This window comes from Mytilus trossulus, chromosome 9, assembly GCF_036588685.1.
Source record: "Mytilus trossulus isolate FHL-02 chromosome 9, PNRI_Mtr1.1.1.hap1, whole genome shotgun sequence".
Taxonomy (NCBI): Eukaryota; Metazoa; Mollusca; class Bivalvia; order Mytilida; family Mytilidae; genus Mytilus; species Mytilus trossulus.
In genome coordinates, this window is record NC_086381.1 from 74009227 (window position 1) to 74031342 (window position 22116).

At 31.1% G+C, this 22116-nt stretch overlaps 1 protein-coding gene across 1 annotated transcript; it reads left to right on the forward strand.

Moving 5' to 3' along the window:
* The first annotated feature begins 10349 nt into the window (after positions 1–10349).
* LOC134683403 (RNA-binding protein 1-like) lies at positions 10350–21270 on the forward strand. The gene is made up of 5 exons (XM_063542684.1): positions 10350–10591; positions 14346–14513; positions 18716–18784; positions 19774–19821; positions 21085–21270. Exons 1-5 carry the CDS (start codon positions 10377–10379, stop codon positions 21095–21097), a joined length of 513 nt encoding a protein of 170 aa, XP_063398754.1. The 5' UTR covers positions 10350–10376; the 3' UTR covers positions 21098–21270.
* The last annotated feature ends 846 nt before the right edge of the window (positions 21271–22116 follow it).

Genomic DNA, 22116 nt, shown 5'->3' on the forward strand with positions numbered 1-22116 from the left:
AAAAACTTGAAAAAGACCTTTTTATGAAGACATTTATGATTGTCGTTAGGAAGAAGTTCTTACATCTTTAGAATGTTTACATCAAAATATTGGTTATTGTCAGATTAGATCAGAAGCCAATCCGAAAGTATAATTTAAAGAAAGCATCTAGTATTACCAACCCAGTAGTCAGCACTTCTTTGCTGACATGAGTCATCATTGATATGGTCATATTAATAAATTAACTTTTAACAAAACTTTTAAATTTTTGAAACACTAAGGCTTTTCAACCCCCGGAAGATTACTTTAGCTGAATTTGCCGAAACGTTTTGGAATTTTGGTCATCAATGATCTTCAACTTCGTACTTTATTTGACCTTTTTAACTTTTTTTGGATTCCAGTGTCACTGAATAGTCTTTTATATACGAAACGCGCGTCAGGTGTTAATACAAACTTTAATCATTGTATCTAGGATGAGTTTATAAATAGCTAGATTGACAAACTTGTCACATATTAAAGAAAAAAATGCAAAACAAAATGAATGAAACTGATTATGTAGTGCATGATTCAGGCTTAAATGAAGTACAGTCAAACATTGAATGCATTAAACGTTAAAATCGCGTAATAATATTGCTGCTACTTATATCTGAAATGTTTTTATATGAAAGAAATTTTTGTGAATGCATTATGAAACGCTGTTGTTGCATCACAGTTTTCTGGTAAGAAGAATTATTTTTGTGTTTGGTCCTTGGATCCAATACGAACTATGCATTTCCGTTTGGCAGCTGAAGTTTGACTACAATTTGACCGTATAAAATTCAGAATGGAAATGGTGAACTCGTCAAAGAGACAACCCGACCAAAAAACCAGACAACAGCCGAAAACCATCAATGTATCGTCAACACAGCAGGAAAATCCCGCACGCGGAGGATCCTGACTTTGGAAAGGCGCAACAATGTGGCGGGGTTAAACATAATTAGTTAGATCTTAACCATGTTAACCATCCCCATACCTTTGTCTAGTTTCAGTGTTAACATCAACTTTTTATCTAATGTTTAAAAACAGCATCTAAAATCATTTGCAAAGTAATTAGTAGAAACATGCTCATTTATACCATTTGCATTGTTTTGTTCGTTTGTTCAGTTCACCATGCAGGACGTAATTATAGAGAGATAGTTTATGCAGAATTACGTCCGCCATATCATTATACTAACAAATTGCACACAAATCATTAAAATCATGTTTCTGCAGTTGAAATTGAGAAAAATTGACATACGTTAGAAATTGTAATTTTTCATCATCATTCACAAAACAACATCAAATATTGTTTACTAATTTGAACTATTTCATCTGCTTTAATATAATAAACAAAAACTAATACACGGTTAAATTTTTATTTACAATTTAATTTGTTTTACGTATTAACACTTGATTTTTTGAAGAAGGTGTATATAAACTCATCATAGATACCAGGATTGAAAATTTGTATTTGCACCACAGGGTCTACAGAAGGCTCATCAGTGATTCTCGAATACTTTTTTTTATTGATGTTTTTTTTCGATTGCTTTTATTGGAACCTTACTCCTTCCTGAGATTCATATATATTGTAAAGCAATGAAAGTTCAAAACATTAAGAACACTTAGGGTTTGACTTTTCTTAAATCGAAAAGTACTGTACCTGGAAATGAATAAATAGAAAACGCCTGCGGTTTAATTTCCATGATCAAATGGAGGCTCTTCGTGTAAACTGATTTTCATATTGTTCTTAGTAAGAGCAAACAGTACTAGTAATAGTCATTTGCAAAATCGTATTCCTTTTTTTTTTTACACCACTACATATTTTATTAAGTTTTGTTATATAAATAGAATATTTGCACAAATTTTATATCATAACATTATTGGTATAACATTTTATGCACATTACATGGGTCTTCCAAAAACTCGACCGAAATAGTTCAGAATAGTATATATTTAACCCTAAATAAGCATAGGTTGGAATGTTTTATAGAAATGATTGACTTTTCAAAATGTGGACCCTAATAAGATCTAGTATTTCTTATAATCTAAATAATGCAAATATAAAGATATGATAAATGAATAATATGGTTTGTATAACATTTTGTCCATCGCATATATGTTAAACAAAATTTGACGTTCTACATACCTTCAAAACTAAAGCCTGTATAGTCCAGCACTTTGAAAGAAACAACGAATTCCGTTCACAAGGTAACCTTTAAGTTCTTACCTAGGTATGTTCGTGTTAATAGTGTTTGCTTCTTGTAATAATATGTATTCACTCTCCAAACAATTAAGCAGGAAATTTATTGGTACACATTTTTCATTTGAAAATAAAAGAACCGAAACTTAGTGGTAAAAATATCGATATGATATTACATTAATATTAATCATGTATCAACTGTTTACAAAACTTTGCAATTTTAAAATCAAAGGCTAAGCCGCCTTATTTACCACAGGAAGAGAATACCCAGCTGTTCTTTGGTAAAGCTTTTAGGTTATTTGTCCTTAATGCTCTTCAACATGCGTCTTTTGTACAGGGAATAAGCGGCTGGCGTACAACATATAAATTCTGGCATCTATCATGATTAATTTACAACCGATTGGTCGAAGACACTGCTGGTGGAGATTTTCTTCCCGGTGCTATCAGCAGACCAATAGTCACCACTACTGTGTTGACTCATTAATAGTAATAAAAAAAATGTACTGTTTACAATACTAAGACTAATTTACCACCGAAATAAATAACCGTAGCTGTATTTAACAAAACAATTCGGAAGTTTGTGTCCTCAATGTTCTTTGTCATTTTAATTTATTTTGATTCGAGCGTCACTGATGAGTCTTTTTCAATCAAAACGCGTGTCTGGCATACACAATTGCAATTCGTGGTTTCTATTGTACGTTTGCTATCGATATAATGTTGAGAAAAAAATAAAGAACTTTAAGAAGGAGAGAATTTGAATCTGTCGATTTTCAGGAAATTAAACATGTTAAAAGTGAAAACGTTTTTATTCTTTGGTTCACAGTAAACTCATACGTTGAAAGCTTCTCGTGTTGAGACAATCGAGTTCGGTTAAATCGAAATTAGCCAATGGTAGATCATTTGCATAAATTATCTTTCTGTTCAAAGTATAAACGGTGTATTTTCAATTCAATTACCATTTGAACATTCCAGCAATCAAACTATCAGCTTAATGGTATTATCTTTAGTTTGACCATAGATGTAATACCCATTTTGTTATTATAAAACACCCATGGAACCACGCATCCCATATTGCATGAGATCTAGAGGACCCGACACTATTTTAGTGTTTCGGCAGTAAAGCTTGGGATAGTAATTTTGGGATGGATACTACATCTATGGCTTGACAATAAAAAAAATGTTGATATTCCTTATTTCCTATGCTTTGTAAAGTACGCATGTCCCGCTTTACATCAGATACGAAGTAGTTATTCCGTCGTTAAATAATTTGAAACTATTACATAGAAAAGAAATATTTCTCTTGTCCTGAACTTCAAAGGAAGCATGTGACTTTCACATGTTGATTGAGAACAATTCAATTGATGAAGTATTTTATTTTTTTAACAGGAAAATATTCAAAACTATTATTTCCGCAATTAAATGCACTGAATCATTTTATTAATTCAAAAAATCCTCTGATTTCCAACTAGTAAATTTCATTCTTTCGAATTAAGCTATTTTTTATTACAACTGTGTAATTTCACATGACACGACATTCTTATTTAATATTAATATAGATATCGATATTTGTAAATGATATTTGAAGGTCTATACATGTACGTCAGTACAGCAATACTGAAAAAAAAACTATTAACAAGCACGATAGATAGCGTCCAACTTTTGTAGGTTGCAGCAGACACATTTCTACCCATCCTTGTTATTCTCTAATGGAGTCTGACTGCAGGATTTTCCATATGGACTCCATTTACGAAATGAAACGAAATTATCCACAAGAAACTGAAACATGTTTTCCCAAAATTTCCCTTTACAAGCATAGGTGTATTACTCGTGAATTAATTGTATGTCACTAGAGAAAACCCTGTTTTACAATGGCGTCTATTTCCGAAAAGTATGAATTTTGTAAACCTTTTAAATCTTTGATTTCTGGTTAGTTTGTAATCTGATGGATCAGATTTCAAGGTTAAGTTTTCGTTGTGAGGTCCATATCTCAGATACTTTGAGCAATATGTCAACTATATTTGATGTAGTATGGAATGATTGTACGGTGTTCATCCCCATCTAGCTTGGTTTATATGACCTTATCCTCATTCCATGAATAATCCGTAACTCAATGTTCAATTTTCATGGCAAAGTCTGCTTCTCAGTTGTCATATGCAAAATCTAAAAAGTACAAAGTATAGTTGGTGCATTGAATCTTTGTAAGATAGTGTAAGGTGTCCATGTAAGTCTTTCACATTTAATCAGAACTTGACCGTATTTATAGGTTAAATTTGCCAGTGACAAATATTCGTGATTATGTCTTTTTCTGAAGCCCCCTCCCTCTGTATGCAACTGGTAAATAAAGGCAACAGTAGTATACCGCTGTTCAAAAGTCATGAATCAATAGAGAAAAACACAAATCCGAGTTGCAAACTTAAACTGAGGGAAACACATAAATATATATTTGTTTGTTTTATAGTGATTATAAGATTATAACACAATGCTGACTGTGCTCCTACTTTTGACTTGGTTACCTATTTTATCTGTTTTGTTAACACATCGTTGTCATAAAATGGAATTTGATTCGGCTGACATACAAGTGAGAGGTTTAGCTAGCTGTAAAACCAGGTTTGATCCACCATTTTCTATATAAGAAAAATGATTTAGCTGTTGATAAGGGACTTTCCGTTTTGAATTTTCCTCGGAGTTCAGTATTGTTTTTGATTTTGCATTCAGCTTAACAAAAGTTATTTTAGACACTGTTTTCTCACCTTTTTTTCAAATTAACAAGGCGTCTTTGCTTTATAGATATGACTGTACATAAAAGATAGAAATCAGATGCTACAATCCTTACTTGAAAAGTACATATATTGATATAAAGCAACTAGTCGGAATGGTGTTATCAAATAATAATATCCATTGGCATTAAACTTTCATAGCTCTATTTGCAAACAAAAATGAGGCGGACAAAGTCATACAAATTCAACCTTTTGTAATGGAAATTACAAATAGATAACATCATGTTTTTGAAAGAATGGCTTGATCGATTTCATGGATTGTTTGCAGTTACGAATAATCGCCAACAAATCTTCCATTATCGTTTTCACGATTTTCGCATTTTTTTTTAAATTCAATAACAGAGGGCCGAAAAATACCAGGGAGATAGTCAAACTCATCAATCGAAAATAAACTGACAACGCCATATCTAACATGTAAAAGACATGCACCCTTGTAGATTTCGAAAAAGAGCAGACTATATCCGCTACAAGGCAGCACTCGCACCTGCAATGTGGAAAGGGTTTAATATAAGTTGCAATATTTTTTTCCCAATCCACTATAAATAGATGTGTTTAAACTAAACTGTCAAAACCTTGGCTATAAAAAGGAAAAAAACAAACAGACAAATAAAAGTAAACAAGTAACAACATAAAAAGCCAAAGATTAAGCAACAGGAACCCCACCAAAAACTGGGGTTGATCTCAGGTGCCCCGGAAGGATAAGCAGAATTATCCTGATCCACATGTGGCAGCCGTCGTGTTGTTCATGTTATTATAAACCCGGTAAATAGTGATTCTGTAGGTCACAACTTTTACTTTAACATTTTGAATAATAATATTGAACGATATTTTTAACAGGTACACCGTATTAGAGAAAAGAAGTTTATGCATATCAACACATTAAAAAATCATGTTTTTCTACATTATTATTCCTTTAAGGAATCTGCTTTGATCGGTGTTATTTTTTTAAATCGTTGTACTTATAAACCTTGATTTTTCACGATAACTGATCATAATGTTGAACCATTTTGACAAACAGTTTTATTTTTACAATATTTGTCAATATTCTCACTTAAATCAGATTATTTACTGAAGTTGCATGACATTATGTCTTCTTGATAAGATTTCCTTCATGTACGACCCTATTCTAGATCCAAAAACCACAGATACAAACGCAATACTTGACAACAATTACTTATTCTTTCACGATCATTTTCCTCGATATACCGAATGACAGCCGTTACAATGTTTCGGCTTGTCAATTAGCTGGTTCAACCAAGGGGGCAAGGGGGGAAACAACAACAATATTAGTTAAAGGGTGAAAATATTTCAAATATCACTACCATTACTATTTTTCTAAATACGTACCAAGGAAATCATTAAATATATATTAACATTTAATTGAATAAAATAATTTATTACATGTAAATATACAAGGGATGAAATTTGAAGCTGTAGCTGTTTACTTTTTAAAATTCGTTACAGAACGGGAACATTGTTAATAGTTTAACTTTTTAATATCATTCATTCTTAAAAAAATATGATTTGAAAAAATATTTTATTATTTCCTTGATAATATGAATTTTTAATATAAAACCCTTTGATATAAAATTCTCTGTTTATAATAAGAACACGGGCGAATTTTCATTAAATTATTATTTTTATACTTGTAATATTTGACAAATACAACTTCAATCACCACATTCTTTCGATAATTTTTAAACTGTCCTGTCTGTCCTGAATCTTAAATATACATTCTTGAATATCAATAATTTCGTTATATATATATTATATATAGTATCAAGACTGGGAACTCATAAGGTCAGTAGAATGGGGAGTTTTTCGGTCCATTGGTGATGTATGAAAGGTAATAGACCCTTTTGTTGTTTCAACTGCCACCGATAGAAGCCTTTTATAGTTCACTCTCGGGATAAGGTATAACCATATTGAAATGTGGGTAGGATGATTGTTTAAGGATGTTCAACACTCTCTAGATTTGTCTTTTACTTAACATTGGCACCTCAGTTTTTTGTTTAAAAAAACAAAAAAAATAACAAGGATTTCATCAGATTTTGAAGCTTTTCAAATAATATGTAATAAAACATTAAAGGAAAGTAGGGGTTAGTGGGCAATTTTTTTAATGGTAAAGTGTTACTTGGCCTGTCTAGCTGGGCTCTACGTATACCCCTAGGATTATGTGTATAACAGGTGTAAATATGTGTAGATATTTACCTTCAGGCTTGGTCTTCTACAGGGATTTATCTAGGATTGTATATCTCAGGTTTATCCGTGATCATCAAGGTCAGGAAGAGGCTGTATCCGGTCAAGCGTGACCCTTGTGTCATGTCTCCATTCGGGGCTCTCCAGTCTTCTACCAGGCCATGCACGTCACCATTCGGGTCTCTCTGCTCTTTACCAGTAGATCACACCAGACAGAGGAAACCCCCTAGAACTACTGGGCAATTACACAACACCGGTAATACATGGATAAAACTAGAGGATTCCGAAAATCTGGCAAAAAATCAAAAAGTAGAGGAGCAAACATCCTTAACATACAGAATCTAGGACACTATCGAGACCTATACGTTTTATCAGATGTCCATGCATTAGGCGAAATATCACGGTCTCAACTATAATGGTTTAGATGCTGTACATTTTTATATGTCACCGGGTCTAGCATGATATGCTGCCTTGTAAATTACAAGTGCCAAGTCGGAATTATTCAGAGACGAAGATATTGATGCGTTAATGTTGAAAGATTTAAAAGGGGAACCACTGATCATGACTATCGTCTTGCTAAAACTAGCAATAAACATGATCCAGAGTACGATGAAAATCAACCCTAACCAACTAGCCGTGATGTGTACCTAGACACAAATAATTTAGACGACCATTGGGACATGTCTCAGGCACTTCCAGTTTAAGTTTTAAGATGGAGAACATACATATAAGTGACATTGCAGATGACAGTGAGAATGGTTATATCATGTATATATTAGAATGTGTCTTAGAATATCCAAAGAAACTGCACGACGATCACAATAAATATCCACTCCCTCCGGCAAAATTGAAGTTCACAGCGAAAAAAACTATTTGGCGGTTTAAACTTAAAAAGAACATCGACAGAAAAAAATGATACCAAATGTATATTTAATCCAAAGGTAAAATACGTGGTGATTTACAGAAATTTAAAAGCCTACTTATGATTCATAGGGTGTAGTATTTGAACAACAACTATCAGGTCAGTTAAACTGAGATATATTGCTAGCAAAAAGAGTTCGAGGAGGATTTAAAAAAAAAAACACATTATTATGCAATCTTTTGGAAGACAATGCAAGATGCAAGGATCGAAGAAAACAAATATAAAACTTTTAAATGACCAACCTAGTTCAACAGCTTATCCCTACAAAATATTCAATGACAAATTATACGCTACAAACATGCTGAAGCAATGATTATAACATAAGCATAGCAATTCCGTGGTGGTCATGGTAGTCACTTTTCTCTATACATAAACAGACCAATTCCGTGGTAGTCTAGGTAGTCACTTTTCTCTTTTTGTCAAAGACACTTCGGTCGCTTTTCCGACATGATCCTTATAACTATATGAAGTGTAAATATTGGCCTAGAACAACGCTAGCTCTTGCCAGTTGACGGACACAGATTCGCTATATTTACAACTACATGTAGCATGACTGATCAACATTAGATTTAATGATATAGATGTATATCGATATATATCATTATACATGATGGATGACACATACGTCAGCCTGAGAATATAGCTGTGTCTGACTGCGGCATCAGCCTCATAACACGTGAACTAAAACGGTATGAGGAGTGATTGCTTCAAGTGTCGTTTGCTTAACGTCCAGTGACGGATATGTCATGCACATTTATGACGGAAGGCATTTTAGAGAATGATACACTTCAAGCATAATTTTGTAGGCATTGTCCTCGTAAAAAGACAGAAAAGTCTCGAGAGGATAGGATATACAAAAAATGCAGACATGCAACACCATATCATGGATGTTTAAAAAAAAGTACAAAAATCTGCATAAAAGTTCACAGAACTCAAATTCATCACAAATTGAGAGTTACGTTTCTGATTATTATTTTTAGAAAAAAAATATATCAGCGATATCAGTTCTCTTCAGAGATTTTTTCAAATCTCTAAAATAAAAATGTTTTCAATCAGCGATTTCCGTAATTTAAACGTTTCCGCTGACGTCTTTCTTTCTGATTTTATTATTGTGTCGACTCTTTGCAGGTCAAGGTCGCAACGGAATATTTCAGGTGTGAGATTCCCACGAATAATTTTGCCAAAAACACTAAAATAACAAATCTTTCTAAATACAAGTAACCAAAATAAATAAATACATTTACTTTAAACACAAAGCTAATATTTTTTTAATGATCAAATGCTTGAAATTGTTCAATTATTGGGAATCCGGTCGACTGCCTTTTCAGTGTTGGATTCAAGATGGCACGCATACTTAATTTACTTATCTATTGTTCTTCGTGTAATTAAAGTGAAAAGTTTAATGAAAGCTTTTGTCAAATTATTAATAACTTGCACACACAAAATGATAAAACCTGAAGAAAAAAAAAATATATGGGTGGCTGCTTTGATGACGCTTATCCTTTTGTCAGATTCCCTTATCCCACTTACATTATGTACGTAAGTAATTCTCATTTTTTTATATTTGCCGTGTCCCGATAGACTTCATTTCCCGTTTTTACAGCACAATAATTTGACTTTCAGGTACACGTCACGCTTACAAAAAATCGGCCATCCCACAACACGCTTAGACCCCTATAAGATCCACTTTGAACAGTTCTTGCTGGGACCTTTTGTATTTTATTAAAACCACCATGCATGTATATTACACAGACTTTAAACCCATTGACATGGAAGCTGTTTTTTTAACTGCATTTCAGAATACTTAATGGTGGCTTTTTTCTTTCAAGAAAATAATTTTAAACGTGACAATGAAATTCTTATCTTCATGATCTTCTTCTATAATCTTATTACTTACTTTTCTTTATTTTGCTGTCCTTAAAGTAATATATTTATTTTTTTACATTATTGGTAACTTTATATTTCTATTTCATCAATTGCATTATCAAATTGACTTTTTATTTTTTATTTCAATAGTTCAATTTCCCCAGCTGTGAAGCAGATAATTCATGACAATTTACATACATATATAATCATTAATTGCCCCTGATCATGCTGATATTAATTTTATAAGTGTCCATGTGTCAGTCATGATGAAATGTTGGTTCCAGAAATATCACATGCATCCTTATTCTATTTTTGAAAAGTAATGAAAGAAATTGGCAGCTTTGTGAATATACATGTATATAACCTAAAGGGAAGAAGTGACATATTTTTTATTGCTTTATTTGTTGTAGTTACCATGGCAGCAAGAGCAACAAAAGATTGGCGCCTGGACTGTAAAGTATATATTGGTGACTTAGGTTATGGTGCTGCTAAACAAGAAATAGAAGATGTATTCCAGAGATATGGTCCATTAAGAAATGTATGGGTGGCTAGAAACCCACCAGGATTTGCTTTTGTTGAATTTCAGGATCCCAGGGACGCTGAAGATGCTACAAAGGCTCTTGATGGCACGTAAGTATTGGTCCACTTACAGTACAGGTAGGGACTTATTTTTATAGAAGCCTTAATCCGTCTAGATGTCAGACTGGTCGGACAGTTGTCCCAGGTTAATAAACACCTGCTGTGCAATATCCAAGTGGAAGGTCGTAAATCAATCTGTACCAGCTTGATTAGAATTAAATTTTACCTGTACAGATATATTTGTATTTATGGAGAATAGATAAATGTAAAATATTGTTTTGTATTCAAAGAGAAAGAATTGAAATTAAAATTAAATATAAGAATTTAAATTAAAAATTGAATATTTAGAATTAGAATTAAAATTGAATATCATGAATGTGGGATTTTTTTTTTTTATAATTTGAAAATGAAATAAAGACGATTTTTAACAATATATTGTGTTGCCAATTATTATAATAGTTTTGTGCCAATAAACTATTTTGTATTTGCATTTGCATTTGTAAACCGTAAATATTTCATCTAATTCAAAATAATAAGCCTAATAACAACCAAGACTGTTTTCAATCGAAGTTGAAATCAAATTGTTGAGACATCAATCCCGTAAATTATACGAGTTTTCATTGATGGTTTTATTATTTCCCCCTTTTAACGTCCTGTTCCTTTAGATGGTATTATTAGAAACACAATTTTAAGTATAAGGCCAACATATAGTATTTATAAAATATGTATAGGCATTGTGAATAAAGTTATTTTCCTTTTGATACAACTTTCCCTGTCGGAGCCTCTACATCAATTCACACCTGTCAATCATTTCTCGAAAGTAAAACATTTTGGTCAGACAGATCACTCGTGCTTTCTATTTTGACATATTTCCCGTTAATCTCTTTGAAAGTCAAACAATTGGTTTCTTTAAATACAATATTTATAACGCCGTGATCATATTTCGATTCCTATTTTTTATTTAACAAAAAATAGTTGACAATCGAAATATTGCCTTTCTATTTTCATGTCTCAGTCGACTCTTTTATGAAAATCGCCAGAGTTTTTAATATAAATATATTTTACGAATCGATACACGAAAATCAAAATTTAACCTTATATAGTTTATTGAATAAATAAACATTTATACCCCAATGGGGTTGAAGGTTAATCATACTATTCATGATCAGCTGTCTTTACTTTTTCGTCGTACTTCTAGTCATTCTATAGGTCGCGCAGTCCGTAAGAATTTTTAAATCGATGTTGTCCGAAGTTTAAAGGAGTTCTCCAAAGTAGAATATTTAATTGGGAATCCGGGAAATGACTGATAAAAATAAAAAAAAAAATAGTTAAAGAAGACTAAATCTTGTTTTGATTTTACATGTATGTAAATTGATTAAATTTCTATTCTGGTCAATCGATCAAGAGCCTCAAAACAAACGCACAATACTGTCAATCATTCCACATCAAATTAAATCATGAATGGATTTTCCAACGGTCGTTCAGTAAGGTCACCTGAGTTTACTGTTACGATATTTCCCGCCATATAAGAATCTCGTGCAGTGGACAAAATCGATCTTTAACATCTTTTATTAGCCTTCAATAATATTGTGAGTGGAGTCAAGTTAAAGTTCAACCACGTGCACACGCTGTTGATCACTAATATGTGTATCATGCAATTATCTTTTTACGGCAAATTTTTCTTAACAAATTGCTGTTAAAAATATATAACATACAAGTTTCCTTTTTTACATGGATTGTGCGTAAATTAATATTACGCAATTAATTTAAGTTCAAGATTTCGGGATTAACACTTCGGAATCTGGGAATTCTTTTTTCGCGATGTCAGGATTTTGATTTATTTAAATTCGGGACCTTGGGACTTCGTGTTTTTAAGCCCGGGATTTCGAGATCCGGACCCTATTTACCCCCTACATTCAATTGCAGATCATTCAATTATATAAATTTTACATAATGAACAAACACGGAAATCTTAAAATAAACTTATGTCCGGGAAGAATCAATATCTTCTTATAGTGTTATTATTTGCGTTATATTTTATTGATACATCTCCAATGTTTGAAGTTTCGGACAATAAATTGTTTACAGTAAAAAGTAAAAACTACAAAGAATCAGCAAGCTACTAAATAATATACAAGTATTGCTCACTGTAATTATTTTTTATATCTCCGAACTGACCCAACACAGACTGAATTGAATATTAAATACATATTATAGAAATATTTTGCATGTGGCCGCGTCAAACTAACCCCGGAGACAGCATTCTGCTAATGGATTTACGAGTAAAACAAAAATAACCGTAAGCTTCCAGAAATAGAATACATGTAAAAATATTTATGTTTGAAATTTTATGCAAACAAATAAGAAACCGATACACAAAAAAAAAAAAAAAAATAAACAACAAAGAACATAGAACAAAAATAATTTTGAGGAACAAACTAGAAAATAAATAGCAGTTGAAATACAAAAAACATAATTAAAAAAATATGCTATTTTTATTAAAACAAAGTTTTCTCCAGTACTTCACCTGTAAAAATATTTTATGTCAAAAACGATGTAATCAATAAAGTGACTGAGAGGTTAAAATTACAGGTAACCTGATTCTGAAATCAGTATACCGTAATTCTAGCAGCACGGATTAAGATGAAAGGACAAATATATTGCCAATCACACCTGGATTTGTTGATTAATGACCATACTACCTACCATAAAAATGTCCGATTATTGATATCTGACTAGACGGATTAAGACATCCATAAAAATAAGTCCCTACCCGTTCTGTATTATTATGCATTTATATTTAAGTATTGGACCACTTTGTTAGCACATTAATATTGTACATGTATTGGCACATTGATAATGGACCACTTTATTAAGCACATTTAACATATTGGACCACTTTATAATGTGTTGGCAGATAAGTATTGGACGACATGTTTTTTGCTCAACCATTTGACAAAAAAATGTTTGAGCGTAAGTGGTTCTTATAGTTTTGATTGGCATTGATTGAATCTTCTGGTAGAAATTTGTTTGATTGATTATTATTGGTGATTGAATTGTTAAAGTTAATTTAAAGAAGATACATTTAGTTTTTGGAGTAAGATAATTTTGAAAATAAGATAAATAGTGTCATTTTTGGTGTATTGAATTCTAATAACTTAGTTTTAAATTATTGTATTCTACGTTTACAGTATTTCATTAATTATGTAGATAACACACAATTAGACAGACTGTGCATATCTGACAATAGACTGAGCAAGCTTTTCTTAAATTTTTAAAGAGATGTCTGGAAATATAAAAAAATAGAGTTAAAAAGATGACATTATGAATGCCTTAATTATCATATGTGTCATGTTATAAAAAAGAAGATGTGGTACGATTGCCAATGAGACAACTCTCCACAAGAGAACAAATGACACAGAAATGAACATCTATAGGACATTTCAACAATGAACAAAGCTTACTGCATAGTCGGCTATATAGGGCCCTGAAATGACTAATGTAAAACAATTCAAAGGAGAAAACTATTTTTATTTACCAAATATTAAAAGCAAAAGCACATGTATATATTGTACATGTATGTAACACTCAGTCAGGCTCAGATTGGGAAGATGTGGTTTTTCAAGATTTTGCTAATCTATTTTTCTAATGTGAGGAAACAAACCAATTGCTATCATCCACTTCATTTAAACTTTGGTAGATTGCTGTCTCATCAGCAATCTTTCCATATATTCTTATTTTTAAATTACATACTTGAAACTATACTACATGTACATTGTATTGCATCAAGTTTGATATTTTACAGGAGAGTAAATGGTAGAAGGGTACAAGTAGAAATGTCATCAGGAAAGTCACGCTGGGGTAAAGATGGTCCTCCTAAACGTGGAGGAGGATACAGAGATGACTGGAGACAGGGTGGTAGCAGAGGTGGAGGTAGAGGAGGTGGTTATAGTGGCGGAAGAGGTCGTTCAAGGTAGATAACTCCAGAAATATAATTGTATTCATTAATTGATACAATAACAGAATGTCATGTTAAACAGAAAATTCTGACACAAATGTACCTGTAGGCTAGACTTTATTTTAAGGATTTTTTTTTGATGAAATCAACTAAAAAACAATACTATCTGACACGCCTCATCACAATGTTTAGATATCCTGCAGGGCTAAATGAATGCATGCTGCTGAACTGTTGATGTAAAAGTGTGAAAGTATTTAAACCAAACATCAAAATGTAATAAAAATATATATTTGTTCCAAAAAATTACATTAATCTTGAGACCTCTCATATAAAAAATATGACGAAAGAAAAGATTCTGATGTAATGGTCTTAGTATACAACATTGGAATTATGAATAATAATTTATAAATTTACTTGTATAAATATTACATCAAGTATACTTTTTGACTAAAATTTTGAACGATTTAGGAAATTTTATCGAAAAATGTTTGGTTTTTATACTATATATGTAAATGGTCAGGGTCTCCAATCGGCATTCCTTATGTAATCAGTACTTAAAATTAACAAACAAAGATAAAACGAAATTTCCTGTCAATGAATTATAGGATTGAAAATATTTGTAAATTAATTTGTTTATCTTGTTAATTCTGAGTACTGACTGTTTACAATGGTTTATGTGAAGCCTAAACCTGTTTCAGATCAAAATAACATTTCAAAATTTTGTTCAACTTGTTTGTTTTTTTAAATACTCATATGTGTTAGAACTGTTTCATATATTTTATTTTACTTGTATCACAGTAATTCTATTACATGACTTCAAAGTGAATTATTTCTATGTTGGTTTTTATAATTTTGTTTAAGTTTTTAAAAGACTTTAACAAATTTCACAATTAAATTGGATTTAATTTCTACAGATTGCATTTCTTGAACAGGGGCAGTAACTCAACTATTACCCGCCAAACTGGTTTACTGTTAGTAAAACTCTTAAAACAAATGTTTCTTATCAAGGCATAAACAGCAAATATTTGATATTTTACAGCGACTGAAGTTATCATTATCTCGATTATTGATAAAAGAAGTCATTAATTTTCGGTTATCTATTCTTTATTTGAGCATCTTTTTCTACAAAATTAGTTCATGTATACATAAAAAAAGGTTCTTTTCATACCCTTTTCAAGCAAATGCAGTAAAACCAGACTACCTACTGTAATATTCAATTTATATTATGTAACAAATTTATATTATGTAATAAATCTGTAATATCTCTTCTTTCAGCACATTGATTAATTATAATATACTATTACATTTTATGTTTTCTGACACCACTGTGCATGACTTGAATTGTGTAGAAATTTATGTGTATTTTGTATTTATTAATATGATGACTGCACCCTTTACAGGGCCTCCCTCTTTGTCTTCAAACAAGTCATCAGGCATCACATCAAAAAACAACTTCCTCAGGTCTCAACGTTGACATCTAATCAACCGTAGCTCTGAGTCAACGCTATCAACAAGACCATGTAACAACTGACTCCTCAGCCAACGCTTTTTCAACAAGCACCTCTAATATCAACTCTCAGCTTCATCTCTTAAGCATGGGGTTAAACATCGACAAATTGTCACGTCATCTGACATTATCATCATGGAATAGGGTACCAAGTTCATTTAAATTGTAATTTTTTCAGCAGAAGAAAGTTTTAGTGTGTTCTAACAAAGTTAGTCCTGTTTTGGTTGCCTTACTAACACTCATTTGCCATCTAAAATTAACTTGATGCAGAATCATTTGTTGACTCTGTGGACAAAATAAACAACATTTCAGCAGGTTTGGTGAAAGATCATTTCAATATATGATTTCAATTTTACTTAATGTACATTTTAATTGAAAATTGTCAGTTTTTTAAAATAAAATAGGTCCATGTGCTAACATTAGAGATAAAAAAAAATATAATTGTAATTTTTTGTCAGGAAAACAGTGTTTATTCAAAAATATATTAGAATTTACAAAAAAAAAAAGAATTAAAGAAGAGGTCAGGGAGTTAGCAATAGACAGTATAATTAAATATCAACATAAATTTACATATTTATGTTGAAGGTCATTTGTGAGCTGTCAATTTATACATTCTCGTCCTTTAGTCTCTCGTGGTAAGTTGTCTCATTGGCAATCATACCACATCTTATTACCTTAAAAGATTTTGAATTCACCTGTTGACACATTTTGTGAATGATTCAAAGATCTACCAAATTCTTAAAAACAAAAAGCTTTAAATTTATTACATTTGTAAGTCATGTAAGTAATGTACTTATATTAAAGATAGACTATATATAGCTATTTTAATATACAGTATATGTGCCAAATTAAAAAAAAAAAAAAATGTCAAATGGCACCTTATTTGTAGCCTATTGGATTTTGTCTATAACAATGTATCTGCATCAAGTTAATTTATGGCAGTCTCATTCTTATGTTTTTTAAAAAGTATTTTTCCAGTTCTTTTTTTTTGTTCTTAATTAATTGGTAGCTTGGGTAATGATTTTGTTTCACAGTTAGGCATATTCAGGATACATGAGTGTATCTAAATATATTGGCAGTTGTACTGAAGTACATTTGCTGTAAGTATTTTGGATGAAAATTATCAAGGTATCTGTGATCAAGATGATACTGATAATTATGGATATTCTGATATTCATATTAATAAATATTCTATCATTTATACATGCACATGAATTACATCTAACTTGCTATCTAATTAATACCCTTTTTTAATTATTTTTTTAAGTTCAGTGATTCCTATATTTTACTGTTCAGTATAAAAATATTTTCTTCTTCAATTATTTAAAAAGACTTAAGGATGGGAAAGGGGGAATTTATTATTAAGAATTGAATGCTTCTTTTTGTAAATTTATTGGGTGGTAAAAGCGTTGACCGAAGTACATTTTGTATGAAGCGCGGAAGCGCTTCATTCTAAAAATGTACGCACGGTCAACGCTTTTACAACCCTATAAAGTTTCAAAAAGAAGTATTCAATACTTATAATTACATTTTTTTAGCTAAAATCGTGAAAACACGATTTTTATCCATTTTTATTTAATTCACCTGTGCACTTTTTTGTGGGACCTCGTGTCATCATGCATGATAAATGTTATTGTCTGATGCAATTGTTTACGGAATAACATGTTAGCCAATCAGAATAGCGTATTATAATGAAACTTACATCTAATGTAATTATTTGCAATACATGGACTGAATTAACTGTATAAAATATAAAATAAATAACCAGAAATTGTAAATTTTCACTGTTAAAGAGTATATTAGAAATTAGGCAAAACAGTGTCTCTTGTTTTTCATATGAAAAACATATGACATGTTTGTTTTTGAGGAAAAAAAATGTATTAAGAAACATAAATTTTGGTTGGCAATAATGTTTCAATGGATAGGCTAAAAAGAACAGATGAGTTTTAAAATGTTTTAATTGAGGAAAAAGCCAGAGAGTTAATAAATTGTTTCAATTGGAAAACTTGTAAAAACCAGAGGGTATCAAAATGGATAGTAGAGGGAAAAAGTAAAATAAGAGTTTCAAAATTTTCAATTCAAATCCAGAGCGTTTACAAGATAATCAAGAAAATTAAACAAAAAATTAAGGGGTTTAAGTGTGTGTTAAGTTTTGTGCAGTAATATCAGGCAGATTTAACCTGTAGGTAGAGGGTTAATAGATTTGCTTTTTCACAACTGTTGGTTAAGGGAAGTCCAACACGTCCACATAATAGGAGACAGAAGACATCATAGGTACCATTTTTTAATTGGAAAGTAACAATATACATAGAAAGCTCTATAAATGTAAGACAAAATAATCTCCATTGCCATCGATGTATACAAATGAAAATTAAATGATCATATCTAAAGGGAAAACAGAATCCAAACATAAAAATAAACTTGTTATTATACCATATATTTATATATATTTGTTATAAAATTATTCAAAGAATTTTTATCTGGTTAACAGTACAATGAATACTCATTGACACATCGAACATAGACTTTTAAACTATACAATGCTATATTTGCAAAGTTAAATAATTATATTTTAGAAAAATACCTTTAAAAATACCCTTTTAGTGGTAAGTGTTTTTTAGGGATAATAAAATGCTTTTTCATGAGGAAGCTTCCCCTACTAAATCTTGATGAATATAATGTATTGATGCTGTGTTTGATATTTTTTCAGGTCTCCTCCTCCAAGACGCAGGGACTCACCATCACCAAGGAGACGAGGACGAAGTGATAGTCGTAGCAGGTGGGTTTGATAATTATTCATTGGAATGTTTTGAAATTTTACTAATCAGGAAATTCTCGGTTGCATGTTGGTATCATGCTCCCCTCCAGTCCTTACATTCAAGCTTATACATCTGAAGAACAAACAAAGCATTTTAAAAAGTATGTTGCCCTTTTCAGGCAAGGGTACAACAGTAAGAGCAGAGGATTAGTCGGCTCTGAGTCTGAATAATGTATGCTGATATTGTTACATGTATTTCTGTGAATTGTTACCTTGTGGACTAGCAAGTTCAGATTGCATGTCGTTTTTGTACAAAGATGGTTTTACACTCCTATCACACTGACGGACCCAGGAGGGGGGGGGGTTCTGGGGGTTGAAACTCCCCCTTTTTTTAGACAATCAATGTATTCAAATGGGGACATATAGCTGGAACCCCCCCCCCCCCCCCCTTTTTAAAATTGCTGGACCCACCCCTGTATCACATCATTATGTTAACTTCTATGGATTTACACTCATATCTATCGGCAACCTGAACACAAGATAGTTGGTATATTAAAAATCAGGAACTGAAATTTAAACCAGTAATCAATCTCCGTCTGTAAAAAACATGTCAGACAGCTACTGTAGATTTTATTTTTGTGTGATGCCAATTTTTGGATTTCACTGGAAAGATGAACCACAATATTAAATATAAAACAACAAACTCATTTTCTACGCAGACCTTTGGCAAAACAACAAAATCAAATATTTACAAAAACAAATGAATCCATGTACAGTAAATGTAAACACACACATAAATTATGTAACCTCTTCTGTGTTGTTTACATAGTTATAGTATTTGTCTGTCTGGCAAAAAGCTTTCAAATGTGGTAGGATTATTCACATTATATTTCATTAAAAATATATTATAATGAAGTTTGATTTGACATAATCTATTGAAACACAATTAGCTTGTAAGACAAAAGTACAAAATATAAAAGCAGACTTTATATTGTTCTCTTTATTTGTAGGTCAAATTCACCTTACAGAAGGAGGTCAAGGTCACCAGTGGACAGAAAGTAAGTGATATTTTGTAGACATCATGGAGTAATGGAAATAAGGAAAAGATTTAGTTCACATTACACATACACATAAAATATTAGAATAAGAAGATGTGCTATAATTTCCAACGAGACAACTTTGCACAACTAAGCACAAGTGGCCAAATGACAGTAATTAACAATTAAAGGTCACTTTGCTGCCTTCAACAATGTGCATAATTCATACATGTTATTATTTGACCCTGTATATCTGCTTGTACTTCTGTAAATCCATCAATTCCATGGAAGTTTCGTGACCTTGTTTCACCAACAACTCTAGAATGACAAATTGAAAAATTGGAAAAGTAACACCCCTTTTTGGCCCTAAAATATAGCAATTTTACAAAATTGTTAAAATGTAAACTTTTAGTTATTTATTGGAAAGAAGAATGATTCTGGTCAATAAATATGGTCTTAATTCTTTCAAAAGGTATCTTTCTTTCACAAATTCAAACAAAAATGTAAAATAATGTAAGCATCAGAAAGTTATGGTACTGCATGTGAAAATCGAACAGTTAAAGTTTTGTAACTCTTGAAAAAAAAGCCAATTTTTGTCATGTCTTGCAGTAGCTATGGTATCAAATTACTAAAAAGTTAATATTGCTGTTGGAATAAGTGTATAGCACTGCTCAAAACATTATGATACAAAATAAACATGGAATTTATTAAAAATTTCAAGCACAAGAGTTTATGCAAATTCCATAATTAAAATGATTCCAAGTTGAAATATTAATAGCCGGTTCTAATTTGATTCATTGTAGCACTGGCACAAGAATTGCTTTTTATGTCTTGCTTTTAGGATATCCATGTTTGTTCTGTTGTCTTCTTAGCTTAATTCAACATTTTAAAGTCAAACTGATAGCGATGAATTTTGTCATTTGTACACAAAAATGAAAATATACTGCACACTTTTTAAAAGAATACCCAGAATGCATTTGATTCTGAAACAATACCCGGAATGCATTTGATTCTGAAACATTACCCAGAATGCATTTGATTTTGAAACAGTACCCAGAATGCATTTGATTCTGAAACAATAACTTGTTCAACATCAGATTGTTATGATATTACAATGACAACAAAAATTCCAAGCCAACCATACACTGTTAATGAAATATTTAACAATGTTTTTACAAATACAGGTCAAAACACAAAAAATCACAACAATAAAATGCATAATATTATGTCTAGAACTCAGGGACAAACTACAGTTAATGAGGGAATGATTTCTTTTTATTTCAGGAAGGACTGGTGAATATCAAGATAACATGGACAGAAATATTGTTAGACGGTCAGCAGATACAACCAGATTGTTGTTATCCTTTTAGTCAGGATGTCTGATATTTTAATGTTAGCATTTTAAATGGAATACGTAACATCAGATTTATTTTAATAAATGTATTTTTTTATGATTTGAATCTGTAAAGATCTGTGCAATTCTTTTGTAAGCATGAACATATTATGTGATTTCTTCTTTAAACTTTCACAATACACAATATTTTTGTATTGAATTAAATTTTGTTCAATTCAGTCTTATAATGGGAGATAACTAATATAATTAATTTTACAAATTAAAATGTAGAATATATTCCTAGTTGTTGTATTATAGCAAATAAACAGAAAATATTGTGTCCCAATTTTTACTTTTAACTTTTTAAAATAATTTTATACAAGCTTAAGTATCTTCTCTTATTTAAATGAGATAAATGGATCGAGAGTATATCATCATTTTTTTATTACCTAAACAACAGGTTTTTAAAAAAAAATATATTTGAATCATATTTAGGAATTCATTGAGTTTAGCCTTGTTATTACACCATTGATTTGGGCTTTCTATTCTTTGAGTTAATACAAATTTAAATGTATTACAAACAACCATATGAGTTGTAACTCACTGGTCCATTTTTTAATACAGAAATTTTAAGTATTTTAGGCATTAAGTCAAATCAAAGTGATGTTTTTGAAATAAAAATAATGGGTTTGAAAAAAATCATAAATTGATATGGAATTTAGGTGGATCTCTTTTCGAAAGAAATGAAATTGTCAGATTCTAAAAAACAAACATTTTGTTATGATATATATGTATCAGTCCACACAAAATAATTCTAATCACTTTTACTGGCCCACACTTATCACATTTAACAGGGTTTGACACACTTGATTTGATTGTGCTTGTCTTAAAATTTATCAGAACTGTCATGTATTTCATCTTTCAAAAACATTTATGTCTTACACATGAAATATAACTGATTCATATTATTTGTAAATATATAT

What these genes read in the sequence shown, in the direction of transcription:
- LOC134683403 (XM_063542684.1), top strand. Translation starts at nt 10,377, where the DNA reads ATGGCAGCAAGAGCAACAAAAGATTGGCGCCTGGACTGTAAAGTATAT. An exon ending in GGCGGAAGAGGTCGTTCAAG is followed by an intron (nt 14,514 to 18,715) that starts GTAGATAACTCC and finishes ATATTTTTTCAG; the next exon opens with GTCTCCTCCTCCAAGACGCA. An exon ending in CGAAGTGATAGTCGTAGCAG is followed by an intron (nt 18,785 to 19,773) that starts GTGGGTTTGATA and finishes CTTTATTTGTAG; the next exon opens with GTCAAATTCACCTTACAGAA.